Source organism: Lepisma saccharinum, chromosome 1 (assembly GCF_977018435.1).
Source record: "Lepisma saccharinum chromosome 1, izLepSacc3.1, whole genome shotgun sequence".
Taxonomy (NCBI): domain Eukaryota; kingdom Metazoa; phylum Arthropoda; class Insecta; order Zygentoma; family Lepismatidae; genus Lepisma; species Lepisma saccharinum.
In genome coordinates this window covers 203,362,641-203,382,694 of record NC_139229.1, presented here as the reverse complement: position 1 = coordinate 203,382,694, position 20,054 = coordinate 203,362,641, and the positions used below count along the sequence as shown (strand labels likewise).

At 39.2% G+C, this 20,054-nt stretch overlaps 1 protein-coding gene across 2 annotated transcripts in view; it reads right to left on the bottom strand.

The window, feature by feature from the left end:
* Positions 1–20,054, bottom strand: part of LOC145991272 (sperm-tail PG-rich repeat-containing protein 2-like) — a 99,362-nt gene that overhangs the window by 31,957 nt on the left and 47,351 nt on the right. For both annotated transcript variants that reach the window (XM_083127255.1, XM_083127264.1), the window contains exon 11: positions 3,250–3,412. In XM_083127255.1, the coding sequence (XP_082983381.1) occupies positions 3,250–3,412 (163 nt within the window). The remainder of the gene's footprint in view (positions 1–3,249; positions 3,413–20,054) is intronic.

The following is a 20,054-nucleotide window of genomic DNA, read 5'->3' as shown; positions in this document are numbered from 1 at the left end:
AAGAGGCGGCCGTATTCGCTGTTCGGCAACGCCATAACCATTAACGGATCCGAAGAGGCTTCGTCTAGGATTAGGGTCCTCGGTGGTGGCGCTAGTGAGCAGATTATCGGCGCAACGGCCCGCGATGAACCCTTGTTTGATCTGATTGAGTGTGGACAGAGGAGATGGCGGACGAGCCTGGTCCCTTCCTGGCCTGCTCCGTAAGGAAGGACGTGGAACAAATTGGAGCTGCGTTAACGACACCTGATCCGCATTCGCCATATGTTCGTTTGCATTATTGTTTTAAGTTCACTTTATGCACAAATAGGCTAATTGGGAGTGGAGCTACAGTTTAAAGTGGCATTTGCCTTCACTGGGAATCCAACCCAGGACTCCTTGATTTACAAGCCGAAGCATTAGCCATATGGTTTGGAGGTACACATGCCACAGGAATTCGCTATTATATACAGCATTTTTGTTCAAGGCTCGGTTCGATCGACATTGGACCATTAATGATGTATAAAGAATCACACAGTAATGTATGTCTAGATTATGGTTCCTTAGATATTGTACCATGATTTTTGGCTCTCGTGGGATTCGTGCTGGATACTGTTATGGTTTAGCTTCATAATGTATTATCAATATATAATCTAGATGAAAGGAAGAAGAAGAACAAATACGTCGAGTATTCTGTGTCGATTTTCATAGTTTTTAGTTCCTTTGACGCCATACTGTATGACTGGTTTAATGTAAACTTTGGTTTGTGTTTCATTTCATTTCAGTTCCACATCTGTATTCGTAACTTCGGAACGTTTCACATGTTTTATCTCCTCTAGAATCGAACACCGTACTGTATGTTGCGGTTCAGGAGATAGTGATAGTGGGGTCACCCGGTTTCAACTATCGACCCGACAAATTTGACAATTCATTACATTCCTCACTATCCTAGGAAATACTGTCACGAACTTTGACAAGAGCAACATTTCACAAGGCGTGAGACGTGCACCATCTCTGTGTCTCTGGTTTGAAGGCTTCGGTAGAACTATTTCACGTATCCTAACTAGCCTGTTATAGTTACATAAATTCTGTTCGACCTTAAGAGTACTCTATAGGGAGCACAGCGACAGAGTGACCGGGCGCTGCAGAAGATTGATTGAGTACTCTTGAAAGATAAATCGATAACGCAGTGGCAATTGACCAACCTATCTCAAACTTTGGCTTCTGAATTCCTCTGCTACTCTTCCTCGCCTATACTTTTCGGTATGACAACAGCCAGTGTGCTGTCATTTCTAACCCCCTAAACGAGTAGGACGAATACGTCTTTACAAGGCGTTCTGAGCGCATTGAAAATCATAACAATGGATTTCCTATACGATCTGCATATGTTAACATGTTTGCTTTTTGACAGAAAATGCGGTGTCTCAGGGAGCGATGGTTGCAAAAGTAAGAACCCTTAACCAGAGGTGAAGCGTCCTAATGAGACCAGCAGGTCATATCTACTCTATTATATTTGTCAATTTGGGGATTTTATTACTTATAATTTCATTGAACTACGCGTATTTCAAGAAAACTAAAATTTTAAGTTCTATCCCTGCCCGATACTCGAGCTTTTCATCCACTGAGGCACCTTTACGAGGACTTCACCTGGTTCCATAAGATCTTATGTAGTTCAAGTAGGGAAGTCTATTTTCAGGGGCATGTCTTTAATATAGAACATGAGGCCGGCCTCACGGTGCTTTCTACTAGGGAGAATAGACTTCCTACAACGCCATACAGGGATGGAAACTCATTGCGAAATATTATAAAACACTGTTACGTTGGTCTTAACCATAGATTTAGCTGTAATAATAACGTTTTATGGCTCAAAAGATATTACGGCGTTATTGCATATTCTTGTTATGCTTCGGTAACGAGAGACAGAATGAGACTTGGCATTGATACGCATAGCTCATTCTGGTCTTGTGAGTTATCCCACACAGTAGTAACAAAAAATATGTGGTCTAAGAGGTCTCAGAGGTCTCAGAATACGTTTTGATAGGTGGTTCTTTCTTATGGGGTTAAATGAAATGCGTTGCTTCTAAATGCTTCTGTAATCGCGGCGGATACTGGTTTGATTCCCGGGATGGGTGATTTCAGGTGGGAAATTCTCGATCACTGTCCCTGCACGGAGAGATCCTATGGTTCACCCATCCTCTAATAAATGGGTACTCAGGGGCAACATTGTGGGGTAAAGGCAGCCGGATCGTGCCGTTGATAACACTCCCCTTGCCCGACCCTGCGGCCGAGTGGTTAGCACATCGCGCTGCGACGCCAAGGGTCCCGGGTTCGAATCCCGGTCGGGCTTGGTTGTTTGTTAATGTCCGTTCATCAATTTCATCATTTCATCACTCATCCCCATCTTCGCAAATTAGCCAAGAGGTACAAAACGCGAAGTAAAATAAACTAAATCAAATCAAATCAAAATCAAATAACACTCCCCATATGCTTGCATGTCATGTTGCAGTTTGCAGGGGATAGCTTTACCTTTCCCTGTAAAATTAAAATGCATGTACTTGCGTTAATTAAACAATGCCACATGACCTTAACTTTAAATGATTCGTTTGTTAGGTCTCCCGATGTCGCCTTGTAATCAAGGGGTCCCGGGTTCGATACCCGGTGGAGGCACATTGTGGTTCGGATTCCACTTTAAACTATAGGTCTAGTCACAATTAGCCTTACTGTGCATAAAGTGGACTTAAAACACAAACTCAATCAAAAATCAATCAATCAATGATTCATTTGTTATAGAACATATACAGCATTTCGTCATACGTCATATTATCGACAATCAAGTCACAGAATATCGACATATTGTTCAAATCAGACTTTACTTCTTAATACATTTAGCTATCTCTAATCCTGACAGGTACTTTATCGGTCTCGGCGAAGATTTCATAGCGGTTCATCCGTAAAATGTATTCTTAATTGAAATTCTTGCAAAAGATGTTCCAATACGAGTGGTAAGGCTGTAAAAGTGATATAATAAGGACACCTAATAACAGCTGTACTTGTAAAAATATGTGCATGCGCATCTGCTTAACATCGTGCTAAAATAACATGACCAATGGAGAAATCATTCAATTCTGAAGATTTTTTTCTTACAGTAACTGTTTCTTAAAAAATAATAATAATAATAACTCCACATGATAACATTTCTTACATCTAAACGGGAGATAGACACACCAAGAAAGCTAATTACAACGAATTTTATTTACAAAAATTTGCACGTACCTGGGATACCTTCAGATTTCTTTGTGAATCTTGTGCTGCTCACCATAAACGGAGAAGGGTTAGGGGGTGGATCACCTCCGAGAAAGGGGATGTGGTGGCTCTTTTTATTTTGAGTCTTGGAGAATGAACTCATGACGTCATATTTCCCAGGCGGAGGTGTTCCCTGCAATTGATATACATTTTATATTTTACGATATTAATTTTAACTCTACTAAAGTTCATTCAAATTAAATATTAGTCTGAACTTGATCGACTGAGGTATTACAAATACTCAGATCTCTTAGAGGTGAAAAACTAATCATCCACTAATCTCCGTGACAGAGTATAATGTCCCTCGTCTCCACTATCCAACCACAAATCAGCATAAATCTTTGGGTTGTGGAGCCACCGAGACAAAAGGGCCAGTTGTGAGTTGGCACGTCTCTTTCGCTTTCCTAGACGGAGGATGGCGTCACTATAAACGCGGGGAGGGGACAGGAACGTCGAAAGATTTAATCGTTTTAACTAAAACAGCCGAAAAGAGGGACTAGATGTAGGACCGCATTCAAATAAATGTAAACTGTAGCACACTCTTTGGTTTCTGCAGGAAAAGGAATGGCACAGGGTGGTCTCAGAATGCCAAGAACCCTAGGGGTGAAGCTGCAGAAATCTTGTTACTTTATGAATAAATGCTGCCTATTCTTAATAAACGAGAATGATATATACTGTGATGAAATGTATATGATATCTGTTCATCCAACACTCCAATCATATACGATTGCCATGGACAGCTGGAGTGTGGTGCTCAAGGGTGATTGTAGAGGAGAAGATAGAGGGGGATACGTCCCCCATTTATTCATATGTATAATTATATGTGTGATATTACCGTACACTTGTAGTCTGTCCCGCAGTATCTCAAAAGTAAGGACGTGTATAGTGTGCTGGTTTCACGTCTTCGACCAAGCACGTGGAGAGGAATATCCTATCCTTAAATACTTCCTACATCTTGCATTGCTGGCATCACCATATCAGGTTCTTGAAATTTCTGATTACCGGGAAATACCGAATTCAGAAATCCAAACTTGGTATCCGATTCTCGGTTCCGGGTTGGAGTAGCCGATTTTAAGTTTCTGATCCGGGTATCCGGAACTCACTGCATCAGGATATTCGATGAACCGAAAATCTCTGTCATTACTAATATATTGTGAAGGTTTCTTTACGACCACTCTTTGCATAGACAAAATGATCGAAACAAGATTTACAGATTAAAGTGAAATCCGAACATGTGGCCCTTACTGAGCATGAATCCAGAACTCCAGGGTTAAAAGGCGACAGTGTTAATAATAATTCAAACCTTGACGCCTCTAGTTGCGTGGCTCGAGTCCATGCCTGGACTTCAGTTTTACCTAGTCACCATTCATCCTGGTTGTCATGATGAGCTTGTTGAGGTAGAAAAGCATGGTGAAATAAGAAGAAACTCAAACAAAATACTAATCAATCCGTGCCTTGTTGTGTAACCTCCCTACTCGGTAGTGTGTTGTTTGGATTTTCAAATAAAAATATCCATTTACTTTACTCCAAAGCGGGGTAATCTTCAACTTAATCCGACTTCCCCAGAAAGATTCTGCCTCCTTGCCTGGAGACTTAAGACAAGAAATCTGAACCGGTTTTTACATCATGAAAGACAAATCCTCCCCTTTTACATCCCCCCATCTTACATTAAATCCAGTCTCTTTTTCCTTCCTCCGTTCCTTTTCTATCATTCGGGATGATCAGATGAATTGAAAAAGGGGGAGGAAGAAGCATTTGACGACAATGGTTCAAAGAGGGGGAGAAAAAAACTTCGGGAAGAGAATAAAAAACCATCCCCTGCTCATCCGAACTTTGTCCAAACAACAATTTAAATTTAAATGGGAAACACCGCTAGAGTGCAGCAGGGTTCCCACCTGTGACTGACAATAGGTATTGAGTTGTGAACGGGATCGGAAAAGGGAAATATTTGCATTGATGCAGACATCTTTACCTGATGACGCGTGGCTGTTTGCGAGTATAGAAGACTATGAACCCCCTTTAAACCTATGACATCATGACAGGCGTTGGTGCTCCATTGGAGTTAACGATGTCTCTATGGTTTGCGGGAGACAGGTTGGTGATTGTGGTGGATCTCCCATGTTGAAGTTTGTTTAGGTTTAATGCATGCTTGCTCTTCGCGGAAATATGTCAGAATCAGGTGCTTTGTGTCTTGAGAATATAAAGTGAGTGTTGAGTTTGTTAGAGTTAGGTTTTAATTCCACTTTATGCACAGCTAGGCTAATCGGGATTGGACCTACAGTCTAGAGTGTGATCCGAACCACTATGTGCCTCTATATCGAACTCGGGAAAATGAGCGTTGAATGTACCGGTGCAGGCACATAGTGGATCAGATTCCACTTTATACTGTAGGTCCAGAGCCTTTCTGTGCACGAAGGAGACTTAAAAATGAACGAAGTCATTTATTAGGAAATGATAGCCCAAGTAATGTAATAAAATTTCTGCAAATTTACTTCCTTAAGCTTTGAAAAATGTCTACAGAGAGGGGATTGAAAATAGAAAACAATTAGCGCAAGGTGTAAATATGTGTACACTGAGGACATTTGTTCAAAATTCACATTTATCCGTGAGTGAATCTATGAATGAGTTAACATTTTAGGATGCGTCGGCACTTTGGGCCATTTTGCACCCTTCTCCTATAATTATACAAGAGAAATCCTCTCATCTAAAACCCTTATCTTAATGTTAAGAAGAGTGTGTAAAGAACCCTTGGGAAAGGTTAGAAGTGCATGGTTTTAAATGGACAAACACAATAGAGTCACTCTGGGGAATATGTCCATCGGGGTTAAATGCCCAGCCCCTCGTATCTCGCGCAACGTTAATGTTATGTCAACTCTGCGACTCTTGTTCGAAAGCGCCCTCGGTGGTGAGACGAGGCAGCAGGTTTGGAGCTTGTGAGAAGAATCTGAAGCCATTCAGGGTTAATTTCATGAGGTAAGAAGACATTTTTTGAGATAATAATTTTTTGGACGTTTATTAACAATGTGCAATAATATTTCCAAGAGAGAAAGAAACTGAATTATATTTGGTGTAAAGATCAAGAGTCAGGGAAACTGCCGCATGGTACTCAGAGTTGTCAACCCAGTGATTCAATTTTCTGCTTGTAGCTGTGTGGTGATATGCCCACAGAAATTAAGTACAATATGCCCATGGGCATTATTATGAGAAGAAAGGACCACAATGTGACTGGATCCAGTGTATTCGTTGTAGTATGTGGATGCATGCCATATGTATCAAAGTCACGTCCATGTGTCGAAGGTGGAATGCAATTTCTCACAAATGTAAACAGTAAAAGAGGCTATTGTAAATTCAAAATAAATGTTGTTAGAAACGTTATGCTTGTCTGTACAAATGATGTTCTGTTTACGAAACAAACGTTAATAATCTTCCAGTTAATGCTGTGTATTATTTTCCTTTAAATATGTCATGTCAAGTATTACAACAATTGTTTCTTGTATTGGGTATTATACCCTGCCCAAATTGACGTTCATCTGTTTATTTATCTATGGTTCTTTTGCTATAAGACTTACAGTAATAAAACTTATAGGTAACAATAACAAAACACGTAGCTTTCATTTGACATTCTTTTCATTGCGACACTCCTTCATTTAGCGAAGCTATAAACCGGGAAAAAAAAGTTGGGCGTATTCCCCCGAGTGACTCTATATTAAAAGGTAAGGATTCACTATATAAAAAAGAACTTCCTTACAGACAGGGGAAAGGACCTGCTTTTCTCAAGAAACTAAAAGCATTTGGTAAAACACCGTCATCATCTAACATGGATGGCAAATCGTTGAGAAGGTTAAAACACTGTCTGAGGAAAGTGAAATCTGCAATCACTTAAATCAGCAATGGTACATGCACGACACATTGGAGGGTCAAGCCCCTGCAGCAAATGACCATGGGTCATGCTCATGGAAAGGATTTATATGTAGTAAAAATTTACTAAATATGTAAATACATAGTTTAGTTATTGTAAAAATTTACCTTTTTAATAAAATAAGACAATACACGAGCTACATAAAATACAGCCTCGGCATTGTAACTATTACCGTGACTGTCTTGAAGAGAAACCAGAAGATAATCCCGTACGTGTGGCACAAAATCGTTGCTTCTGGAGCTGCTGTCGGGTGCGCAACTAGTCGACAGGAGGGATAGTACGAGGAACGGCATGCACCAGTGGCAGACTTGGTAACTTGGGGGATGTGCTTCTGGTTAATATATTGGTTATAACTTTATAATAAACTATAATTTCTAATTACAGTTTAATTTAATATAATACATATTATATATAATAATAAGAACCTCTCTTTATAACTTAAATTAAAGTTTTATATGTTAATTATAGAAGTGGGTTAAGAAAATTATTTATTGGACTTTTATTTTTCTTGGTCTGCATGAGATTTGTGTTCGAGATTAATGCACATAAGATATAGCATATTCCAGACTTCATATACCACCATAACGATATCCACAATAACACAAAATAGTTAATCTCTGGCCTCTCTGACGTAGTGGTCGCACCAGGGGTCCCAGATTAGAATCGTGATTTGGGTATAGTTGTTTCCTAGTTTTCCTTCATCAACGTCATCTTATCATCACTCATCCTCATCTTCGTGATTAGCCAAAAGTGGCATAAAAGCGAAGTAAAATATACCAAATCAATCCATAAAATAATTCATAGACTAAATCAGGTTCGGCATAGGTTTTCTATATATATTATTGATTACCACATTCATGCAACTTTTGTTGATAGCAAAGACAGACTGAGAGAGAAGGGGGGGGGAGCAATAAACCGTCATATAAAATACGCATTTCAAAACGGTCCGCGACCATAATTTTAAGATCAAATATTTATACGAAATATCAAGCGTTTTCTCGTGAATTCATTATTCTTTGTATGATTAATGTTTAAATAATCTTAATTGCATCACAAACATAACAGTTACTTCCTCGATCCTTTGTGGAACAGGGAAATGGAATTGTATGTCCCAACTCCATCAAACTTTCCATGAGCAACAATTACAGAAGGAAGCTTGTGTTCTTTTTCACAATCCGAATAAACAAGGAAAGATAAGCAGACCCCTTCATTGGGAAATTTCAAGACCAAAGGAGTTCCTTTATTGGCTTTCAATTTTCCTAAGACATGATACCTCCCCCCCCCCCCGACCCCAGCTTCTATCTCGTTATGTTAATCAACTTACGGCACCTTGCGTCACAGTAACAAGCTAACCCAATTAGGAATTTTGGTTTTTCCTCTAGCAGCATCTTCACAACGAAAGGAAAACAGAGAGAGCAGAAGTTGAAATGTAGAAGGGAGGTTAAAAAAATCACGAAACTGAAATTAAAACATTAAAGGTCTGAAGTTGATGTTTCTCCTTCTCGCCTCCAGATGGAGTTGGGGAGAAAGGAATAAGAAAAGAGGAAAGGTTTCGTTGATTTTCTTAGTTCAGAAACAGAAAAGGGGAACGGGAAAGAAAAAAAGAAGTTTTGTCTTGTTTCGGGAAGGAAGAATCGCAATTTAATTAACAGTCTTCTCATCATGGGGATGTAGTTATTCAGGAGTTCGCACGTAATTAAGTTACGGAAGATTAAAGGGGAGAAAGAAACGAAAAACTAATTTGCTGGGTGCGGATGACAGGGCGCGTGTTCTTAGGGTTGTATTATAACCTTCACCTTCTGAGAATGGCCTTACAACTTTCTATTTTCTCTGTCTCTTTCCCTTTTCATGTATTTGTTTTAATCTTTGTATTTCTGTTTCCCAACGCGCTCTCTCGCTCTCGCTCCCCCCCTCTCTCTCTCTCTCTCTCTCTGCATCTTTATATCTTTCTATTCCTATCCTCTCTCTCTGCATCTTTCTTTCCCTTCTCTCTCTACATCTTTCTTTTCCTTCTCTCTCTCTGTCTGCATCTATCTTTCCTTTCTCTCTCTCTCTCTCTCTGCATCTTTCTTCCCCTTCTCCCTCTCTCTGCATTTTTCTTTCCCTTCTGTTTCCTGAAGCTTTCTGTTTTCTCTCTCTCTCTCTCTCTATCTCTCTCTGTCTCTCTCTCTCTCTGTGTGTGTGTGTGTGTTTGTGCGTATCTTTATGTCTCTCTCTCTCTCTCGCTCTGCATCATTCTATTTCGTCTCTCTCTCTCTCTCTCGTGGATGAAGTGCCTCTGAGGCTCACTCAGCTTCTAATTAATGGGTAACTGTAAGGCATTTATGGAGGTAAAGGCAGCTGGTGCATAATACTAATCACATCACCTTCAGTATGACCGACATGTGTTGGACCTTACCTCCACACCACCTATGGCACGGAGCAATGCACAAAGAATGACTCTCTCGCTCTCGCTCTCTCTCTCTCTCTCTCTTTCCTCCGATTTATCATTTTCTCTTTCTCTCCTTCTGTGTCTCTGTGGCTTTTGTCGATACCGATACACCCACCCCGCGTTAAATACAAACAGAATCTTACTGCAGAGGAGATAAAGTTAAGTAATTGAGTCGAACAAAGTAAAGGGAAACAGTTACAACAAGGGGAGAGCTAAGAATAGGAGAAAAGAGAAGTAATAAAATTAAATTTCTATATGGACTTCTATATTTTGTTAACAGTTCAAAATTTGTAATGAGTTTTTTTTCAAATTTCATAAGAAGAAAAGGAGATGTTATTTAAATTCTATTTTAAGCATACACACTTCAAATTGTGTTCCATCAAGAGTAGTACATGAGTATGAGCATATTTGAAATAACTTGGAGGTGCGTTCATTGCGTAATTGCTATGTGCTCCATTGAGTTTCAGTCCTAATTTATGCACAGAAGGGCTAATTTGGACTGAACCTATAGTTTACAGTGGAATCCCAAGCACTAGGTGCCTCTGCCAGTTGTTGAATCAGGACCCCTTGCTAAGTGCTCCATGTTGAGTTGCGTACGGAGGATTTTTTTTTTCCGGAGGGGACTGGAATTGTAAAAGACGATATCACATAGCCACATTATAGGGATAGGGATGGGATACATTAAAATACATTAAAATATTTAATAATGCCTATATTTAGGACACCTTTTCCTAAAATCATTATTTGTTATTGTGGCTTGACTGGGTTTGTTTCCTTTGTTCAAAACAGTGTTTATAGAACTAGTTTGATGTAATAAATGTAACAAGTTTGTTTTGCTGTATTTGTCAGGTTCTACCATTTTTATTCAATTGCTTAATTTTGGTACCGTACAGTCAGCCATATCGGATTTTTTCCCCCGGATATAGACCTAACAGTGTAATGAGGGTCAGTTGTAATCTGTAATTTAGTATGTCTCTGAAGTATAGAACACATTTTATATACTTGAATGTTACTTTGAATAAAATACATTTGCATATTTTATGTACTGTCCTACATATAAGACATTGGCCTAAAGAGGTGATATTATTTCCTAAATAGATTTACGTCACACATTAGTATGTGTGATTACTGATTGACAGTGTACAAGAAAAAATATATAAAAAATACAATTTTAATATTTATTGAAATTACTTCTAAAGGATATATGACAATGTTCTTTCTTTTTCCTTAGGTTTTCAAGATTACCGAAGAGGTTCGAGAATATTTGCTGCAAGGTTCTTCGGATTCAGTTGATGGCGACATTCAGCTTGCCATAATACCTCCTGCCCCAGATGATGTGAGTGATAAAGAAGATGTTGATGATGGACAATTAAGGCAGTCTCAAGATGTACTTTGTAATATTGATTCAGAAGAAATTCAAGATGTCAGTGGAAATATATGTTTAGTGGAGCCTTCAGCAAGTAAAATCCAACCGAAATAGTCTAACTATATATTCTACTCAACCTACTACCCTAAACGACGGTTTATCTGAAAGTGTGAGAGAAGCATTGCATTGAAGATCTCCCCACGAACTGTTCAATTTGATGATAACAGATATTGTATCAAAGACTGCATTGGATACAAATCGTCATGCAAGACAGAAGATGATATTCGTCAGTACTTTGGAATTCTTTTGTACAGTGGTTATGTAACTTTCCCACGCCAGGACACGTACTGGGAAAAAGCTGTTGATTGTGGAAATAAAATAGTGTCAAAATGCATGTCAAGGAATAATGTCATGCAGATCAAGAAATAACTACATTTCAATGACAATATGACAAAATTGATACAAAAGACCATTACTATAAAGTTCGCCCTCTCTACTATCACTTATTGAATAAGTCAATCCAACAGTTTGGGATTTTTGTGACTCAGTTGACAATAGATGAACTAATGGTAAGATATTATGGACGTCATGGTTTTAAAATGTACATGTGTGGGAAGCCAGTGAAGTTTGGCTATAAGTTATTCATGTTGGTAACATTCAATGGGTATCCCCTGAACATTATTCCTTAACAACCAGGATGTCAAGGTGAAACGCCACTGTGCGAGCATGTCTTCAAGTCTCTACATGACCCAAAGTTTTGCCCAATCTATATGGACAACTGAGTCACTTGAATCTGATTGAAATGTCAAAAGAAGGCAAAAAGGTCAATCTGTAAATGTGCCTATACCAAGATGTGTTCGATCATACAACATGTATAAGAATGGTGTGGATCTATTTGATGGCTGGATATGAGATAAACATTCAAGGGAAGAAATGGTGCTGGGGGTTGTTCTGTAATGTCTTAGACTGAGCTGTAGTGGCTTCATGGAAACTCTACAAAATACTAGAGTTAGTAAACATGGACCTCTTATCATTCAGATGAAACATCACTGTTCAATTACTTTCTTCACCTGCAAGGAGGACAATAACTGGTCAACAGGGAAAGTTTAATTTGTATCCAGATGCAAGATTTTGAAGTCAACATCATCTGATTCGAAATGAAAATGGAAAACAGAGAAGATGTAAAGTCTTCACAAGCAAGCCTGTCACAAGTTGCGTTGAGTGTAATGTAGGATTATGCAGTACATCATGCTTTGGACAATACCATAAGTGAACTGTTATGTAATATATGTAATCTGAACACATGTAAGTTAACGCATATACCAATAGTTATATATATATATGTAACACATAAAAAAATAATATTTTATTGAAAACAATAATTATAAAACCGTCCTCCATTAGTAAGCTTGCTGGTGTGGTAAGCATGCACAGAGATATTGAATTTTTATTTACCGAGAAATTTCTTTAAGTTTTAGGCTGACAGAGGGCAAGAAACCACTTCTCTTCACTGGTGCAAGTGGGCATATGAGTCGCCATCTTGAAGAAAACAAAAATGGCGTTATGAAGCTCACTTCATTAGTGTTGCAGCCTTGAGGTCGTTTTGTGAATAACGGTTGAAACCTCATGTAAATTTGAGCTGTATAGAGCATCTGCCATACAATTTTTATTGGGCTTTTAAGGTTTTCATGACTTGTAATACAACCCGATAGCTCGAAATTCCGTTAGTTCTCGGCACTGAACGAATTTTCCAACAAGGGTAATCATCAATTTGAAAGACTTCCCTGAATACAAATTCCACCGTTGAATCTGCGATGGTTTCTGAGCAACCAGTAACCGTGTACTTTCTCGGTACCTACGAACAATGCATCAACCACACAAATTTACACTGTGTAGACAATACCGATCCTCGAACAGAACGCTAAATGCTACGAGACGATCTGCGAATATTGGGCCCGTGATGATAATTGCGTAATATTATTGACATTCCCTATCAATTAAGCCATAATATTCGTTCTGTGCACACACCGAGGCAGATTATGTGCTTGCATGGCGACGGCAAAGCAAGTCTCTCCGCACACAAGGCCCGGCCAGCTCTCTGCATCTGAAATCCAGCGAGGACGAACGCCGAAGAACGACGAAGCCGCAGCCAATTTCGCTCCAGTGTTTGTCGCGTGTTTACAGTGCTCACAGCGAGCGATTCATTCGTCTACTGCAAAACCCTTTTGTTTGCCCATCCGCCAACGGGAAGGGGAAACAATGGAGATTAAATTTGCAGACCTTTTTTTTCTCTCTCCCTCTCTTTTCAAGTTGGTGCTGCCGCAAATAAGTAGACGGTTGTCGCAGCAAACACGGTTGGTTTCTCTCTTTCTCTCTCTTCCTATCTCTCCTAGTTCGAAAGCAGTGTTGGCAGATTGTTGCGAATTCCCGTTGTATTGTCTGCGGAGAATTACCCATCCCGACTGTTTACAGTCCCCGTTATTCCAACTCTCATTTTGTTGACAGGGTATTTCATTTTCTTATGTAGGATTTACACTAAATTTCAAAAATCGCGACTACCTCCACATCTCGGACCCATTTTATGCACACGTTGTTCTTGTTGTTTTTTGGTATATTTTTTCGGTCGACGGCAAGAGTGGGGCATACGCATTGTAAATCAGCGAAAAGGAATGGGTCACCTTATGCACTGACATCCGTTTCACCTGCCGTTGCGTCCTAGAAAACGCCAGTGGCAAAACTTACAAAACATTTTCAAAATATTACAGCGGCTAATGGGTCAATTTGTGCAAACACAGCGCTTTCTTCCATCGCCTACCGGTTTAAAAATCACCATTGCCAACCGCTTTGTCGGATTACTGGAGTCTAGTTGTGTGAAACTTTTCAAGCAAATGAGATTCTGTCATGTAAAACTTTTACACTTATATCATGCCAGAATACTAACCCATTTTTATACGTATTATAATATACCTATATTTGTAAACCGGTGCTGTCCATGACTACCGAACAGTCCCGGGATATGATACTGCAGAATGTCTGTACAAGACACCTGTACAATCAAGACAACTTGTAAAATTAAACAATAAGGAAAAGAGAAAAGAAAAACGGGGAAATGACATTAGTGTAAAAGATGTCCTGGTGGGCACCAGGACATAAGCGCATACCCTCGAATGCGGGTGGGGGCTAGGCATTCTTCGAGGGTTCCCCCCTTTTTTTTGTCATGCAAAGATGAAGCAGTTTATAGACAGTGGCGAAGCGTGACATATTTACGTAGTCATCGCAAGACTTGCCAAACGTCACGGTCAATCTTTCAACCGAGGCACGGGGGGGATTACTACATTGATAATGATTATAACAATGTTTGTACATGACGTGTGAAGTAGAGATGGCTAAATCTATTTTTTCTCTACGAAGTATATGATCGTAAAATAAGAAAGACAAAACTTTCTTAATAAATTCTACCCGAAGAAATGGAAGATGTGTTAAACTTCTCTCTCCGAAATTCGGATTGTTTCCGAAATCTGGGTAGTAAAATTTCCGAATCGAGATTTTAAATTTTCCGGAATCCTGATATTTTTGGGCATCCCTGGTGTGGAAGTAAGATATGTTAGGAAAATGGTTCTGTCTGAGGAAGTATGTCTGTCACCTCGAAACAAAAATCTTGATCAGTCTTGTCATTTGTAAGCATAGTCAACACAGAACAACAGGAAGTACTTCGTGTTTTGTAAAGCAAGAACATTTATTTCCAAATTCGATTTTTGAACCGCAGGATCAAATAATAATAATAATAATAATAATAATTGGAGAAATGCTATGAAGGAAATACAATGGATCCAGAACTGCTCTTTAATTTAAGATCTTTTTAGCACTAACCGTGGGGAAATTTATGCTATTGCTTACTTACATTTCTTTCTAAGCACCATTACTTTCATGTATACTATGTAAGTTGCATTGCGATGCTCTTCAATATGTGTTTTCTCTTAAAAACAAGAGCGTTGCATGCTTTACAGTGCTGGGCATTCTGAGAAGTTTGATCTTGATGACGTCACAGAAACCCTACCGTGTTTGTAAACAAGGGGGCTGAAAAAAAGGTCTCTATGGCCAGACCTTCAAGAGCGGAAGAAAAGTGGTCGAAGGACCTTGGATTCGCAGACCTGCTGAGATGACCTGGCCCTCCTGAGCCTGACACCATTGCACTCAACAGGAGACGTAGCGGGTCGGTTGGGCACACAGGTTAGAACTGGGCTCTCTCCTTTCGATGCGCTAAACTTAGCGAATCTCTGGGGTATTTCTAGCTGTTTCGTGATGTCGCTTGACTAATTTCGCTCAAATATGCGAATATTCTGACCTATTTTATACTTCTTCTCTAAAAATATTTAAAAAGCAATATTTTTATTATTTTGCTTTGTCATCGCCGCATCTTCCGATGACCGGACGCCTCGCCTCTGTTTATATATAAGGTGAAGAAGAGGAAAGCAATTTGGGGCACATTATCGGAGGAGTACAAAGATTTTTATTTCCTTTTCTAGTAAAAAGATCTGCATGGCCGCTGCTCCAGTACATAAAAAAAGATTACACTCTGCCAATTTTCCTGTTTATTTAGTTCTATCAAGATGATTTCATGCTGGTGTGAATCTTCCACATTTGTGAAAAAGACCATTCGACAATTTGTTTTAGTTGAAATAATAGTATCCTAAGTAGGCAACAGAAGAAAGGCCTCAATTTGGAGATAAAACATTTGCATTCTTAGTGGACGATTTTTGTTTCATTCGCAGCAATGCTCTGTGATGGGATGAACAGCTCATCTTCTTATCCTTATTTTCTATGCAACTCGCCGATTCATAAAATAAATTGCGCCTTGGATCCGTCTTCCACTATATAAGAAAAGAGATGGGATGGAAGCACTGTTACCATTTGACTACACCCACTGCTATTTTTTGTTACGAACGGCAAATGTCGCGTGCAGAAAATGCATCGGCGAAACGCGATGGCTTTTGTGGTTGTGCCATCGGCCTCAAAAAAGGACATATCGTGGCACCAATGCGAAAACCACGAATGTGCAAATTTTGACTTTTTCAGCTAAATGCAGTATCTGACTACTTTTTGATGATGGATTCCTGTGCTAACTCGTATGACCTAATAAACAGTCATAAGTGTGTTCATATTTTACCCATGATAACATTTATCCAAATGTAAAATTTGTTTTTTTCTCCAGAACATTAAATATTAAAATGCTTTTAATTGGTGTGACGATATATAATGTGAATTGTGCATGGAATACATATATAGGTACAACAATTCTCTTGCCCCTCTGATTTCCACTCACCTTATTGGACATAATTATATGTTTGAATCAAATGTTCTCCCTCCTGAGCTAACACATTTTTATAACACTAATGAACATACGAATAAAACTAATCATGTTGCTTATTACAAACTGTATAACAAACTCCTTGTCATGGTTGCGTATACACAGTTTTCATCAGTAGCGGCGAATAGGGAACGCAGTTGCCCCCCACTATGCTAAACCTTATCTACCAAGGGAAAGTAAATTATTCTTTCCCCCCAGTTTTGCCACGTTGCCTCCCACCCCCAGTTTTGGAACTCAACCGCCGCCACTGGTTTTCATATATTCGCGTTATCTATCATCTGCAATCTTCGACTGTTTTCGAGAAGAACGCGAACAAAGAGAAGAAAACGAGAAAAGTTAACTTGCTTTAGAGAAAATCCCAACCATTAGTTCGAAATTAGAGCGCGAAAGCTATTTTGGTTATGAATACGTTTATATTGGTCTGACAACCACATATAGTTTTACGCTTTTATCATAAAATTCTCCACTTGAGTTGCTATACTTCATTACACATTCAGAGAAACTATTCGTGTTGTCTCTAAAACCCGTGGAATTCTGGAAATGAGCGCTATACTTAAACTTAGACCAAGGCAAGAAATTGAACTGTCTTGATTCTTTCTCTAGTATCTGAAGAGCATTCCTCCTCATTCTTATCCTTTGAGGCGGTCCAAACTTTGAAGTGGAATAATCGTTGAAACTTTTTTAATGTGTTACTGTCAAACTTTTTCAAGGCATTTATAAACGAGAAGCCTTCCCAACTCTAATGGAAGTGTAACCCTCAGGAACCGTCAAGTGGAGAAAGGATTAATTTATGTTGTATGTTATAGTTACCTAAATATTCACAGATGTTTTGAGGACTGAGAGAGTGTTTCTCAAACGTTTCGTGATATTGCAGTGATTTCGCTAGCAAAAATAATAATTATAATAATAATATAAGTTTATACATCCACATGTAAAATGCATAGGCATGCCATTCTGTTTAACTAGCAAGGTTGAAAGTAGCTATTCGCCCCATAACCCCTGTAGCATCGGCACTGTGTTGGCACCAGTTTCTTTATATTGCTTTCGTCTTATAATGAAGGCGTCCCGGGTTCGATACCCGGTAGAAGCACATAGTGGTTCGGATCTCACTTTAAACTGTAGGTCCAGTCCCTATTCGCCTATCTGTGCATAAAGTGGACAACAAATCGGAACAGTAATAGGAACAATATTAAGATGATATTATACCTTGTCACAAGTGGGTCCAGAGTTCAATATCCTATGGCGATGGGGTACTTCGGGGTTTTATTTTAAACTGTATGCCAAGTTTTGATCAACTTCGTGCGGCCTCAGAGGGCGATTTGAGTTGAGTTCTGGCTCGCGATCTTACTACCGACTGTCCCTTAGGAGTGTCCTTTCATCGGAATTATCCCCATCAACATTCATCTTCATCGTCACGATTAGCGAAAATCGGCAGAAAAACGACGTACTTAAATGTAAAATAGATACAAATACTTGAACTTCGTGGAACCAGACCCCAAGTATAAAAGTTCCAATGATGCTTTTTGCTTTGCATTAAAAGCTGTCAGCTTCAATTATGTCGATGATACTGTCCTAACATTTGTCCTATAAGCACTTGAATGTGGGGTCCCTTTTGAAGAATAAGGCTAACTTCTGTATACTGCACAAACTAGAGATCATAGTGCAAGCTTCGGTAGATCCCATTTCGTTTTATCATCCATAGTCTAGTTTCCGTGCTAAAACACTTGGCAACACTGGGAATGATTCGTTTTCTGATACAAGCGGGTATGTGGAGGGAAGTACCAAATCACTCTGTGATTTTCGACTGGCTTTTGTTTCGTTTTGTGTTTCTCGCATGTTGTCTCCAGCAATCAATATCTCGTTACGTGCCAAGTCCTTATCTCATCTCCCCTTCCATTCTCTCTCTCTCTCTCTCTCCCTCTCATTCTCTCTCTAACCACAGAGAACAATTTGTTCATTTCCACCTATCCCTTTTCCTTGTCTTCACGCTTGTTTGCTCTCCGATTCCCTTCCACTGATATTTCCTCCCGCCTGTCACGGGGATGAAACCAACCAGGACTCTTAATTGGAAGAGGACCAGAGACTCCAACACGGTCTTCCTTGTCATTGTCGTTGCTACTTGCTTCACAATCGCAAGTTCTTGTTTTTGGGGTGAAGATGGCAGGAACTTATAATTGCAAAGGCCCATTTCTGGTGTTACCTCCCAACGCTAAATTGGCTTTCGAAGACCAAAAACACTATATATACATAATTATTTTAACATGGGTTTACAAACTTGTTCCTATGTAAGCCATTGACCTTATTATCAAGTGTAAATGTTAATTGTTACCAGCTGCTATGCGTTGGCTGTACAGTGGGATACACAAGTATCGGTCAGCAAATTGTCCATCACTATTTTCAGTAATTTTTCTCCTGCATCCTACGTGTATTTATGAACTGGATGTGTGTATGTTGATGCAAAGGTTGTCAGCAGCTTATGTGGAGTTTTGTTTGAATTCTCGAAGTTCTTATTGCGTTAAGCAGAGAGAACAAACATGTTTTTTTTTCTAAGCCCTCTTTTATGCACCTATTGGATAATGGGACTGGACCTACAGAAAATGTCCACGTATACCGTAACCCTGCAAAACGTTAAATAGATATTCATGATTTATCGAGTCAAAATCACGTTCAAAGTCTAATGCTAATATAGCATTTTCAGAATTATTGTTCTGTAGTCTATAACATGTAATTACGTACTTCACTCATCGTTTGTAAAACATTTGTGATTTTCTTATTTAAACCAAAAACATATTGTTCCTCTCCAACTAATTTGTCGACATACGGCATAAGTGTGCCAAGCATACAACGCGCCAAAATTTTGTAATCCGTACATAGGAGGATGATGGGTCTATAATGACCAGCTTCGCTTGGTTTTGGACATTTTGAGATTAGAATTATGATACCCGTATTGGAAGATTTACCCATTTGATACGTTCTAAACACTGCATTTATCCAGCCGTTATTGTTTGACACATCAATTTCCAAAAGGTTTGATAAAACTTATTGGGTATCCCATCCCAACCAGGAGCTGAAAATGATTGCCCTACCTTATCCGTTCGAAACACTTTCTCACTTGTATATTCTTTGTTTAAGTTTTCACTTTCTTCATCTGTGAAAGCCTCTGACTCGGATGCCAATGCATCCATCAAATCTCCATTATGTGACGCTGGTTGGGAATATTGTTGCTCAAAATAATTATAAATGCAATTACGTATTTCAGGGTATGAATTGATCTTTGTTCCCCCATTATCAAATATTTCTCTAATACATTGTCTATTCGCATTTTTCTTTCATGAATTACATGGCTGATAGAGGCAACCTCATCGTTGTCAAAATGAGGAAGTCTACTACGAATTTAAACCCCTTGACGCCTTTCTGTAGTCATTTTCAACAGTACAGCTTGTATTCGTTCGACTTCAGTTTGCACTTTTTCCCATCTGTTGCTTGTTGAATTTGTTCACGCAACACCCTGTAGTAAAAATTATATTCATTTGTCCAATCTCGCGACCGTTCCTTACAATAACTGATACAGAATCTTTTTATACCCGGTTTGAGAATCTCCTCCCACCAGCGGATTATATCCATCTACCTAACACGATGTGTTTTCCATCTCGAGAATTTGTCACTAAATGCTTGTTTGAACTTATCCTCA